Consider the following 12084-nt stretch of genomic DNA (forward strand, 5'->3'; position numbering starts at 1 on the left):
AAAGAAACATGTTGAAGTGCTATTGAAGTCTATTTTAAAAAATGGGGAGCTATCCAAGAATGGGTCCACTTCAGGGGGACACTGGAGTACCACTAGACTCAAACTAAAGTATTGTAATGTAAACGTGATTTGGGAAAAAATTCATGACAAAATAAAAAAATAAAAAAGAAAAAAAAAAGTCAGATATCCAAGGACCAATCTACATCTGAGGCATCCTAGACTACCCCAAGACTTGAACCAAAGTACTCCCATGAAATTCTGATGTGTGATTTCATTTCACAGTTTTTTTTTCAATTCAGTTCATGTCAGTATCCCTCTAAAGTGGAACCATTCTTGGGACTTGGACTCTGAAGCCACCGCGTTGCATTACGGTAATGCTTATAATGCAAACGATCCTCCAAATGAAGGACGTCTAGCTTGACTTCTTTGTTCCTTGTAAAGGCTGGTATGACCACAGTAGTTTAGCAGTGAGCAAGTACACAATAAATACTATGCTAACTCTGATGCAGGTTGGACTTTTAGTAGCAAAATTGGTGTTTCCCCCACCTCCACAACATTGACGTCTTTTTACATTACTTAGTGGCTTGTGCTGGCCGAAAAAAAAACTTCTAATATCCCTCCTCTTTGAAGGGGGTGGAGGAGGCGGCATGTTGTATTTCTGTCGGCGGGTTTGTGTGAGTGTGCGTCTGTGTGGTGGTAGGAGGGAACGGGGGTCAAGTCATCAGCCAATCAAAGACGCATTTGAGGAGGAAAAAAATGGACCGACACATTCAGCAAGTGAAAAGGGATAAATGTAAGTAAAAATAATGAATATAATTCACTTAATAATGGTAGGGTCTATTCTATCCTTATAACATATGTGCAATCTAAATTACCTACATAACTGAACTCATGATACAATACAAATAAGATGGCTTAAAAGTTTGTGGGGGCAATATGAGCATCCTGAAAAGTTGGTAGTGTTATGTCCCCACTTTCCCTGTGAAAACTACGCGCTTGGAATGGACATGTAGTGATGTCAGTTTCAGCCAATGAGTTTAATACGTGCCCTATAAATAGTTAAGAATTGGAATAGGAACCCCGACATTAGTATTAATGATTTTTTTAAAAATGGACATGACTACATAACTGTATAAAAACTACATCTCGGGATACTGTACATGGAAGCAAATATCTTTCCACTTTATCATTTTAAAAAAGGCATTCTTACTCACCTTCACAACAATAGAAAATGTAGTCATAAAAACTCATTTTTGCCATGGGCCACACCATTGTTACAATTTCCCTCTCAGAGCCATGACATCGAACCCAACAAATGTATGAACACCCATCAAAACAAATCCATAACAAATTGATACCTAGTTTTAAACTCAGAAGCAATATTTTTTGTTTTACAATTTATGTAAAAAAAAAAAAAAAAAGAAAAAAAAAAAGGTCTGCATCAAAATTGCTTGCAATATCCCAACTTATTTTAACAAGTTAAAATTGAACTAAGACTCATCTCACCAGCCCAGAGACATGAGAAGCACACCCGAAGAGCATGCTGGCCCTCTACTGGCTAACTGGGAACGTACAGGCAACAATAAATCAGCAAGTAATAAATGATTCAGCCCCAAAACAAACAAAAAAATGGCTCTGAGGATCAATGTGTATATATCCCTAGAATAAACACACAAAATTTCATTCCGTCCACATACAATGGCAGACGAGCCATTTTAATTAGCACACAAAACCATTTGGCAGGAAGGATCCGGCTACCGAACTCTTGCCTGTGAGGCGAACGTACTAATCACCAGCTTTCTTCAATAACTTGACACAATGTGGTTTTGTTTGTTTATTTTGTAAACATAATATACCAGCTGATGTGCCCGCTGATAACCAGTAAGCTCACAATCAAAGTGTTTAAATAGAAATTTGTATTTACATCACTATCAACATACAATTGAAGAAAAAAAACTGTACTATACATTGTGTAAAATGACAGCTATTCAATTCTTATTCCAAAGATAGGAAAACAGCTCAATGATCTTTTGCGTCTCTTTTCACTTCATTAAAACAATACAAAGTTCTTTTCCCGCAAAGTAACGTGGCCTCAGAAAGAATGAAGTTGCAGTTGAGCCAATGATATGTCCTGAAGTGAACTTTGGGTTGAAAAATATTATGCAGCAGAGAATTTCATTGTCCTTTCTGCAGAGAGCTGGCATTTCAACTCAACCCTTTTACGACTAAAATACATAAACCATCATAATATGCGTTTACAGATGTATGATATGTACCCATTTACCATCTGAATAAAATAATGTATATCATAAAAATGTACACCCACAACCTTAGAAACTATACAAAGATGTGAAAAAATATCTTTGGATTGCGCTTGTTGAAAAGGTAGATTGAGCAGAGTCTGACGGAAAATGAGCAAATGGATTAAAAAAAAAAAAAAAAAAAAAAAGTTAAAAATACACTGCACAGAAACAGAAGGGAGACTGCAAAGACCAGAGGTGGCCAAATGAGAAGTTTGTTGTCCTCCTTGTACATACAAAGCTTGTCCTGCGCGTCACCCAACAACATAGTGAATGTCAGTCCAAAAAGACTGCACTCACACCCCTTTCGAATAACACTTGTGAGTGTGAAAGCTCAAACTTTCACATCGTCAGATCCTTGTCACAATTAAAAGTGCCTTGCTAAGACATGGAAAAACACACATTCTCAAAACAAAACAAAAAAACATAATAATTACAGCTTTATAAATGGGTTTAAAAAAAAGGCAAAGCAAATCCCATCAGACCAGTAATATTTGGAAAGTTGTTAAAAAAAAATTAACCAATTCAGTTTTGACCTACTGAACAAAAACATACAAAGCAAGTTTCATTCTTTGTGCAATAATAGGCCTTTAAAATTCACGTCTGATATATTTTGTCAAATATTTACAATTCATATTCACAGATGATGTTTGAGACATCTAATACTGCAGTACCATTTGTTTGCCGAAAACAGAGGTTGAGATGCTCAGTTACAGTCTCAAAGATGAAAAACATTATTGCTCCGATCTGTATACCGTCACCAAAACTGTGCTTATACTGTAGCTTCCAATGACTTTAAACATGAGGCGCATCCAGACGAACAGAAAATGAAACCAATCTTTGTGAAGGCATTACATTTCTAGTAAGGCTGTAAAGATGAGAAAATATTGCATCAATCTTTTTTTTTTCCAAACAGAAACTTCCAGGTAAAGTGCAGTCAGAGCCAGTTGTACCGTCGCTCCCAGTTTTGCTCAACATTGCCTGACAGCTCCAAGTCAATCACTCACATACACACACACACACACACACTGCAAGGCTATGGTTGGAGATAAAACCTGGCACAAATTCATCCTCAGGGCAAACTTCCTCTCGGGATGAGAAGTGTTGATGTCATGTTAGATGCTGGAGAATAATGTTGGTGTTCTGCAGTGGGCTCACATCCTCAGCAATACTTCTGCAATGAGATAAAACATATGAGTAATGTTGCGAAGCTGTACCAGAATGGCGGAAAAAGCGTGGCGTACCTGATCAGATCCCATCGGCATGCGACCCATTCCCATGGGGTTCATGCCCATCTGGCCTTGCATTGGTCCCGGCATCTGGCCCTGCATTTGATTCTGCATCTGGCCCATTTGTGCGGAGCCGGCGGCACCGACAGCCCCGGGTCTGCCGATAGAGTTGCTCATCATCATGTTTCCGAACTGGCCTTGATTTGCCTGCTGGGGAAACTGTTGCTGCGGGTACGAGCTGAAAGACAGACCAATAGAAAATAGTCATGCGCTGACCTAATGTTTTATTTCAATGATGAAAAATTGTATTATACCATAGTAAGTCTCCTATAACACCAAATGTTGCATTAACTCTTGCATGCACAAATTATGATTTCATTAGGGCTGTTAAACGATTAAAATTTTTAATCGAGTTAATCACAGCTTAAAAATTAATTAATCGTGATTAATCGCAATTCAAACCATCTCTAAAATATGCCATATTTTTCTGTAAATTATTGTTGAAATGGAAAGACACAAGACGGATATATACATACAACATACTGTACATAAGTACTGTATTTGTTTATTATAACAATAAATCCACAAGATGGCATTAACATTATTACCATTCTTTCTGTTAAAAGGATCCACGGATAGAAAGACTTGTAGTTCTTAAAAAATACATCTTATAGTTACAAGTTATAGTAGTTTTATACTGAAACTCCTCTTAATGTTTTCGTTTTAATAAAATTTGTAACACTGTCAATCAAAAGTAGAGTTAAAATAATAAGAATAAAAATAACAATAATAGGAACAGAGTGACCAAAGTCTGAGTAAGTTTTATGTGTATTTTGCATAGCTATTTTGATTGGGAATGCCAGTTCGCTTCGCATAGTTGTTTAACTGTGTGAAAATAGGGCCTCATTAATACAAGTGCTTTTCTTTTTGTGAATATTTTTTTTTGAGAGATAGGAATATTATTTTTGTTGTGCTTTCACTACATGATACTTATGTTTGTTGTGAAGGAGTTGCCGAGGCTCATGCCAATAAACGGTGCGGTCCAATGAACGCCTGTGTCCACTCGCCTTTATAACATATATATCTCTGTACATATCTTACTCAAAATACAACAAGAGACACATAATTGCCACAAAAAAAGTAAACTTACTGAAATATGTGAGGAGCACAAATAGCACAATGCAATAGCATAAACGTCTCACAACTACTAATTCTCCCAGTAGTAGGAGGAATAACATTAGTATGGAACGGCGCTGCCCCCAAGCGGCCGGTGGCATTCTCTTCACTCTCAATGTGCATAAACGGCGTCATTGTAATCTGTTTGAGCCAATGCGTGAGCGGGTCATTCAGTGCATGCGTTAATTGCGTCAAATATTTTAACGTAATTTAAAAAAAAATTAATTACCGCCCCTTAACGCGATAAAATTTGACAGCCCTAGTTTTTATCAAATTCCTAAAGGACAGGGGTTTCAAACGTGTCGCCAATTGCGGCGCGCAGGACAAAATTTTGTGTCCCGCATTCGACATCCAATTGTACTATTAGTGTAGCTCGCGTCTATTTTACGATGGTCAATCGAAAAATATATAATTTAAATACATGTATCAGAAGGATCCATTTTTTGAAGAAAAAAATCCATTATTTAAATAGTCATAAATAAAAAAAGTCAAATATATATATATATATATATATATATATATATATATATACACAATTCTAAACATAAAATATTTTTTTTAAAATGTAATTTGAAAAGAAGAAATTTCAGAAATTGGAAAATTGATTTTTTTGTTTTGTTACCTCACATAGCTTAACTCTCTGCCATTGATGTCAATAGACGTCCAATGCATTTTAACAGGGAGCCACATTCTGAAAAATGTGATCTAGGTCATATATAAAACCAAATACGAAGATAGCCTAGATCAGAATTGAAATTATGCTCTCATTCGAGACGGGAAAAAAAAGAAAGTGGAATTGGGTCTCTTCAAACTGCGGTGTCAACTTTATCAAACTTGAACCACGTTGTATTGGTGTCACATACGTTTTGCGCTGCATTCCACCCTGCGGCCAGCCCTTCATATCTCCTGAAGCATACATGGAGCCTCCCTGTGGATTTCCTTGCATTCCTGACATCATGTTGTTCTGAGCGGGACCTCCCATTCTCCCCGTCATCATGTTTTGGGGCGGGCTGCTACTTGGACCCATAAAGGATTGCTCCCCCTGTTGGTTCATGCCTGCACATGCAGCAAAATGACAGAAGGGATAAAATCTTAAGATTTTATCTCAAGAGGTTGGAATTCTCTACCTTCAAACGTATCGTTCATAAAGCCATCAAATTAATGACTGTCACATTCTCAATTGACTCACCATAGTTACCTCCATAGGTGAATCCCTGCTGTCCTGGCTGGTTCATGCTGGGGCCTCCCATGGTGCCGTCCATTCCTCCTGGTGCGGTAACATTTGGAGGCGGGCTGAATCCTGCGGCAGGCCCCTGCGCCTGCATCTGTTGCTGCTGTTGTTGCTGCTGCTGCTGCTGCTGCTGCTGCATTAGCATCATCATCCGCTGCCTCCTCATTTGCATGGTCATCACTTCCCTGCTGCGCTGGGCCATCATCTGAGCATTCAGGAAACCAGGCTACCCACCCCCCCAAAAAAAGTGACTTTTCTGATTTTGATTTTCAATATAGCTACAACACATTAAAAATGAAGTACAGTTGATGGCATACCTGACCACTCATCCCAGGCTGCATACCAGGTCGCATACCGGACTGCATGCCCGGTTGCATGCCAGGCTGCATACCAGGTTGCATACCAGGGCGCAAAGCAGGACGCATGGAGGGATTTCCTCCTGGAGCACCTTCCATCTTCATGCCTTGACGGGTCTGGTTCAATAACTGTCATGAGAACATTTTTTTTTTTAAAAACTATGGTGGATGTATAAACTGAGATTTACTACTCAGCTTCCCGAAATAAGCAGAACTTATTTACTGAAATCTTCGTTTCACTCAATGGCTGCCATTGACGGCACTAGATGTCAAATCCATTTGACTGGCAGCAATTATTTGCCGTCAATGGCACAGAAACATGGACATTCACAGCTAGTCTTAGCGGTTAATGACTTAGATTTAATCGAGGGCTGTCAAAATTATCGCGTTAATGGGCGGTAATTAATTTTTTAAATTAATCACGTTAAAATATTTGACACAATTAACGCACATGTCCCGCTCAGACAGTATTCTGCCTTTTGATGTTTAACAGCAAGGTTTTTTGTGCTGTCTAACAGCGAACTCTTGTGGTCGCTTTGCGACATGGTTTATTGCTTTCTTGCCAGTTCAATATGGCTGCACGACGTCTCGGGCTGACGCCTACGTTGTAATGTTGTGCTTATATGATCCTTGGACAAGATTTGTCAGTAAGTATGGTTGTTGTAAAGAATATACATATTATGTTAGTAAGCGAAATGTTATATTTTTTGTATGAGACGCTTTTTGTTTATGTTTAGTGAACCTGTATAGCGTGCTAAGCTAACGTTGTTGCTAATGCAATGCTTGTGTACTTTTTTTTTCTTATAGTTTCACTACGGTCTAAAGAGGACAGTGGTTTGAGGCCATTTTATTAATAAACCAGATGAAAAAGGAAGAAGTCTGATTATTAAGGCGTCGTTCACTAGCTGTCTAGCTTTGGAAAAAGTAGATGTTTCGGAGTGAGGACAGCATAGACAGATTTAAATGACAGTAGAGTGAAATGCCCACTACAGTCCTTATGTACCGTATGTTGAATGTATATATCCATCTTGTGTCTTATCTTTCCATTCCAACAAATTATTTTACAGAATATATATATAATTTACAGAAAAATATGGCATATTTTATAGATGGTTTGAATTGCGATTAATTACGATTAATTAATTTTTAAGCTGTAATTAACTCGATTAAAATTTTTTATCGTTTGACAGCCCTAATATAATCATAAAATTAAAAAAATCAAGGATGCAAATTTGCTGACCTGTTGCGCTTGAAGCCTTTGCTGTAGGTGCAGTCGAAGAGGCTTGTTGGCAGTCATCATACGAGGTCTCATCATGTTTGCGCGAGGGTTGCCCAGACCCGACATTCCGCCCATTCCCGGGAAGCTTCCGGTCTGGCCCATTTGATTCATCATGGGGTTGAACCCTGCTGAAGCTTGGTTTGGCATTGTGTTGCCAGCATACCCGGGCTGCATACCCATAGATGAGGGTCCCGGTGGACCAGGGTAGCCTTGGCCATACATAGGCTTTTGCTCTAAACCCATAGTTGAGTCAGGTCCCGCAAAAGGCTCTGATGGGGCAGATTGAGACTGTCCTTGATCCTGGGCTTGAGGATGCCCCTCAGGTCCTTGGTTCTGAGGTAAAGAAGAAAGAATTGACATACTGGATTGGACAATAGATCTTAATATCTGCACAGAAGCAGGCCATCAAGCCTCCAAATGTTATTTTGAAACACAAATCATCCTTAGTAGTACTAGTACCTGGCCGACTATTTCAGGGATACCCAGGGCTCGGTCTATTTCCTGCAGTGCAATCACGTCAGCAGTGTTCAGCAGAGAGTCTAGCTGATCCAGAAGTGCCCGCTCATCACTCTGTCCCTCGTTGCTAGTCAAGGGGCCGAGTAGCTCCTCTAGGGGATTGCTAAACTGTTCCCTATCACAAAAGATGAAGAAGAAGATCGTGAGTCAATCCTATTATCACTGGATGTAAAGTTAATTGTAGGATAAAGTCTGTCTATAGCAGTGGTTCTTAAACCGGGTTGGCTCGGACCCCAGGGGTTCAGTGAGAAAGTCTAAGGGGTTCGGCGAAGGTAAAGAAACGCAGAGCCTTATTTTTGTGCGCCGATTAAATCCAGGCAAACTAGCTTTTTAGAGCAGGTTTTGGAGCGGTTTGCTCCCAATTTACAGGCTTAATCCATTTCTTTTAACCAAGTTCTAGTCCTCGATCTCATGGGAGGGAGAATGGACTGGTTTGCTCAGTGGAAAGTTGACTCACACTTGGTAAGAGGGAATACAAAAGATGGACAGTGTGGTCTCAAATTATGACCTGTTTATAAAGCAGGCTTTCAAAATTAGAAGAATTTTGAATGGGGATATGCAAAATTATTAGGTTGCTAGCATAGATATATACCGGTTTTGAATTTGAAAAAAATTGCTTAGTTATCTAATTCTGAAGGGTTCGGTGAATCCACATGTGAACCTAGTGGGTTTGGTACTATTAGCAAGATTAAGAACCACTGGTCTATAGTGTTGAAGAACTTCAAAAGATTTGTACACCTGTTCGTGTTACTCTGTGATCTTTCCATCCCCATGCCAGAGTCTGGCCAGGTAGGGGACTGAGATGGTGGTCCGTGACCACCAAACGGGCTCATATTCATATTGCCTTCATTGGTACCTACAGCCAGGAAAATGTATGGTGCACTTTAGCAGTTGGTTAAAACAACGTTTCATACACATTAAAAGCTGGATGAAAAATGTTGATTTGCTTACATTCAATGTAGCTATATAGTATATACTGTATGTATTAAGTAGGGCTGTCAAACCTAACACATTAATCCACAAGTTCCATTTTAATGCCACAAATATCTTATGCATTAAGTTGGTGATTTAAAGAGTTTGTGTATTTGAATGCACAATGCGTGTAATTCTCCCTCTTGTTTTTTGGGACTGAATTTGGAATGTTGCCATATTGCATGCATAAGGTTAGCATATTTGTCCACGCTTTTGTTGATAAGAGTATTAAACGTTTGGAAAAGGTTTCCCTATTTTACAAATAACAAACTCACTATAAATAAAATCAAATTTAAAAAGTAACCAATCACTACTGTTAAGTAAAATGAGCCTACAAAACATTCATATTCTCATATTATACAGTATACTGTACTGGACTGTCTCAGGAAATTAGAATACACAATATTCTAATTTCCTGAGACAGTCAGGAAATTAGAATATTGTGTATTCTAATTTCCTGAGACAGTCAGGAAATTAGAATATTGTGTATTCTAATTTCCTGAGACAGTCCTGTATATATACACAGGACTGTCTCAAAAAATTAGAATATTGTGTATTCTAATTTTCTGAGACAGTCCAGTATATTCTTCAACTATATTTTCAAGTGAGCATTAAAATACTATTTAAAAGAGATAACTGTTACCAGTCTCAAGTTCACATCAAAATGTTAAAGACTGATTTGTTGTTAGAAGAATGTTGAAGTGATGTTGCCTTGGTTTCGTTGTGTTTTTAGCAAAGTATTTCAAATAAGTAGTTTGTCAGACATACCCATATCCATAAGTTGTTGCTGCAGGATTGACCGGGTGTTTGCGGGTACACTGTTGGACCGGTTGATCATGGGTCCACCCATTGGGCCAGAGCGACCGATACCTGGGTGACCTCGTCCAGTCATTTGGCTGGTATTTGATCTCTGCATTACCCATTCTCCCGGCCCTGACATTGGAGGGCGTTGAGGCATTCCTGTCCCCCTGACCATTCCTCCTGATCGACACAAGGGTCAGTAACAAATTTTAACCATTATATTTTTAATTCACCGTTATTATTTTTACCGTTTTTATGCTGAATAACCAAGTCTTTCATGAAAATAATGGCAATTTAAACAAAAAAAAATTACTTGTTGGATGGCCTCTTTGTGGACAGACGCCCATGCCTCCAGGAAAGCCATTAGGAACACACCCAGGTCGGATTGGTGCATCCATGTTCTCTTGTTTTACGAGCGTGGGACAGTGGACAGTCCTTCGTCCAGCCAAACCAACTCCCCCTGGCACTTCTCCACCCATTGACTTGGCATCCACAGACAATGACCTTGGATAGGCACCTCGGTGACCTGGACCTACAGCGCCTCGATCTCCTTCTGAAGCAAATAAGAAACATATACACTGTAAAAAATAAAAGTTCCTATTAGCCATGCTAACTTCGGTTTTAAGTAGATAACTCATTGAACTTGTATCATTAAGTTGACTTGAGAAAATGAGCTGAATTAATTTAAATTACCATCTATGAGAGCAGCACTTAAATTTCGGACCAAACTAAACTTAAAATGTTAAGTTGAGAGAATTTAGCCTTAGCCTCACTTTTAGCCTATTTAACTCAAATTTGCAGGGTAAGTAATATGACATAGGGTCAGAGGTCACAGAGGTCAGAAATATGATGTTTTAAACTTGGCGGAAGTCTGATGTCTCAGACTGCTTCTCTAGCTGTATATGTAGATAATCCAAAAACACGTTTACTTAAAATTTTGAGTTCAAACTACAGTACAGTGGTACCTCGACATATGATCGCTTCGACAAACGATCTTTATGACATCCGACGTAAAATTCGACTCGCCCTTTGTTTCTACATCCGACGACATGCTTGAAACACGATGATTTATGACAGCAACGCAGTTTCTTTGTTTTGCGGCAAGACGGGTGCACGTTTTTCTTGTGAGAAAAATCAACACAGATTCCAAGAAGGTTAGTGCAGGTGATGAAAAAAGGTGACTCTTACCATTAAAATGAAGACTGAAATGATGGAAAAATATGAGCGTGGTGTGCGCATCTGTGAACTGGCTCAAATACTCCTCCTCCGTTCGCCAGTTAAGGTGACAATTATTATTGTGGTACTATCGCCAAAGAGATCACCAGCTTCGTCAGGTTTTTAATCATTTATTTCTGAACCAGATTCATTACATTATTACAGGAGTTACTTATTATATTATTATTATACCATTTTTTTATGTATAATTTATTTCTTTTGCTATGTGTAATTGCCATTTGTAATAGTACCAGCAGTATTTAGTAGGGATTCCGTCTTGGTTTTTGGGCTATGGAACGAATTAATGGAATTATAATGTATTTTTATGGGAAAATCCTGCTAGATATACAACAATTTCGATTTACAAACAAGGTCCTGGAACGAAATAACTTTGTATGTAGAGGTACCACTGTACTTGAATGAAGTCCAGTTTACCAAAATCTTTCAGTGCCATTGACAATGACTGACATCCAATCATGTGGGTCTTTTTATCTTTCCACTGTAAATTGAAATGAGTTTCTCCCTAGTAGACGTGTGATCCATTTGAACTGGGTGGGCTGACAGTGGATAAACTACCAGTACAGTAACTGCCGTCAATGGCAGCCAATGTGTTAAAATGTTGAGTTTAAGGCATTAACTTAACTTTTTTAGTTTTCCATCAAAACGTAGATAAATATGTTGACTTAAAATTTTAAGTGCTGCTATTTTTTTTTTTGTATACACATTATATTCATCACAAAATAGTATGTAAATATTAAAAGCGGTAAGATTAGATTTAAAAAAGATTATCAGCTTTACCAAGTAAACTGTCCGGCATAATTGCTTGTTTGTTCCCGAGTTCTTTTCCTGATCTGGAATCAGGTTCTGGGAAGAAACCAGAGACATTCCTTGTTCCAAGGATGGTCTCCAGGGTCTCCACCTAAATGATCGATATGGGGACAGAAATAATTACAAATTTGTCCATAGCATTGATGAATGCTGAAAGAGAGATTGTTAGTTTTATGTGAAA

The 12084-nt window shown here is 38.5% G+C and overlaps 1 protein-coding gene across 2 annotated transcripts in view; it reads right to left on the minus strand.

The window, feature by feature from the left end:
- Positions 1–1806: 1806 nt before the first annotated feature.
- The window catches only part of ncoa3 (nuclear receptor coactivator 3), a 56773-nt gene continuing 46495 nt past the window's right edge, over positions 1807–12084 (minus strand). The window contains exons 13-23 of one of the 2 annotated variants that reach the window (XM_057844820.1): positions 11874–11994; positions 10174–10413; positions 9828–10040; positions 8826–8943; positions 8031–8202; positions 7533–7904; positions 6254–6421; positions 5904–6162; positions 5569–5761; positions 3545–3767; positions 1807–3474 (exon numbers count right to left, since the gene is read on the minus strand). In XM_057844820.1, coding sequence (XP_057700803.1) covers positions 3463–3474; positions 3545–3767; positions 5569–5761; positions 5904–6162; positions 6254–6421; positions 7533–7904; positions 8031–8202; positions 8826–8943; positions 9828–10040; positions 10174–10413; positions 11874–11994 — 2091 coding nt within the window. In that variant the 3' untranslated portion in view covers positions 1807–3462. Of the gene's footprint in view, positions 3475–3544; positions 3768–5568; positions 5762–5894; positions 6163–6253; positions 6422–7532; positions 7905–8030; positions 8203–8825; positions 8944–9827; positions 10041–10173; positions 10414–11873; positions 11995–12084 lie in introns of both variants that reach the window. The other variant, XM_057844819.1, reaches the window with a different exon arrangement.

The sequence above is a fragment of the Corythoichthys intestinalis genome, chromosome 9 (assembly GCF_030265065.1).
Source record: "Corythoichthys intestinalis isolate RoL2023-P3 chromosome 9, ASM3026506v1, whole genome shotgun sequence".
Classification (NCBI taxonomy): Eukaryota; Metazoa; Chordata; class Actinopteri; order Syngnathiformes; family Syngnathidae; genus Corythoichthys; species Corythoichthys intestinalis.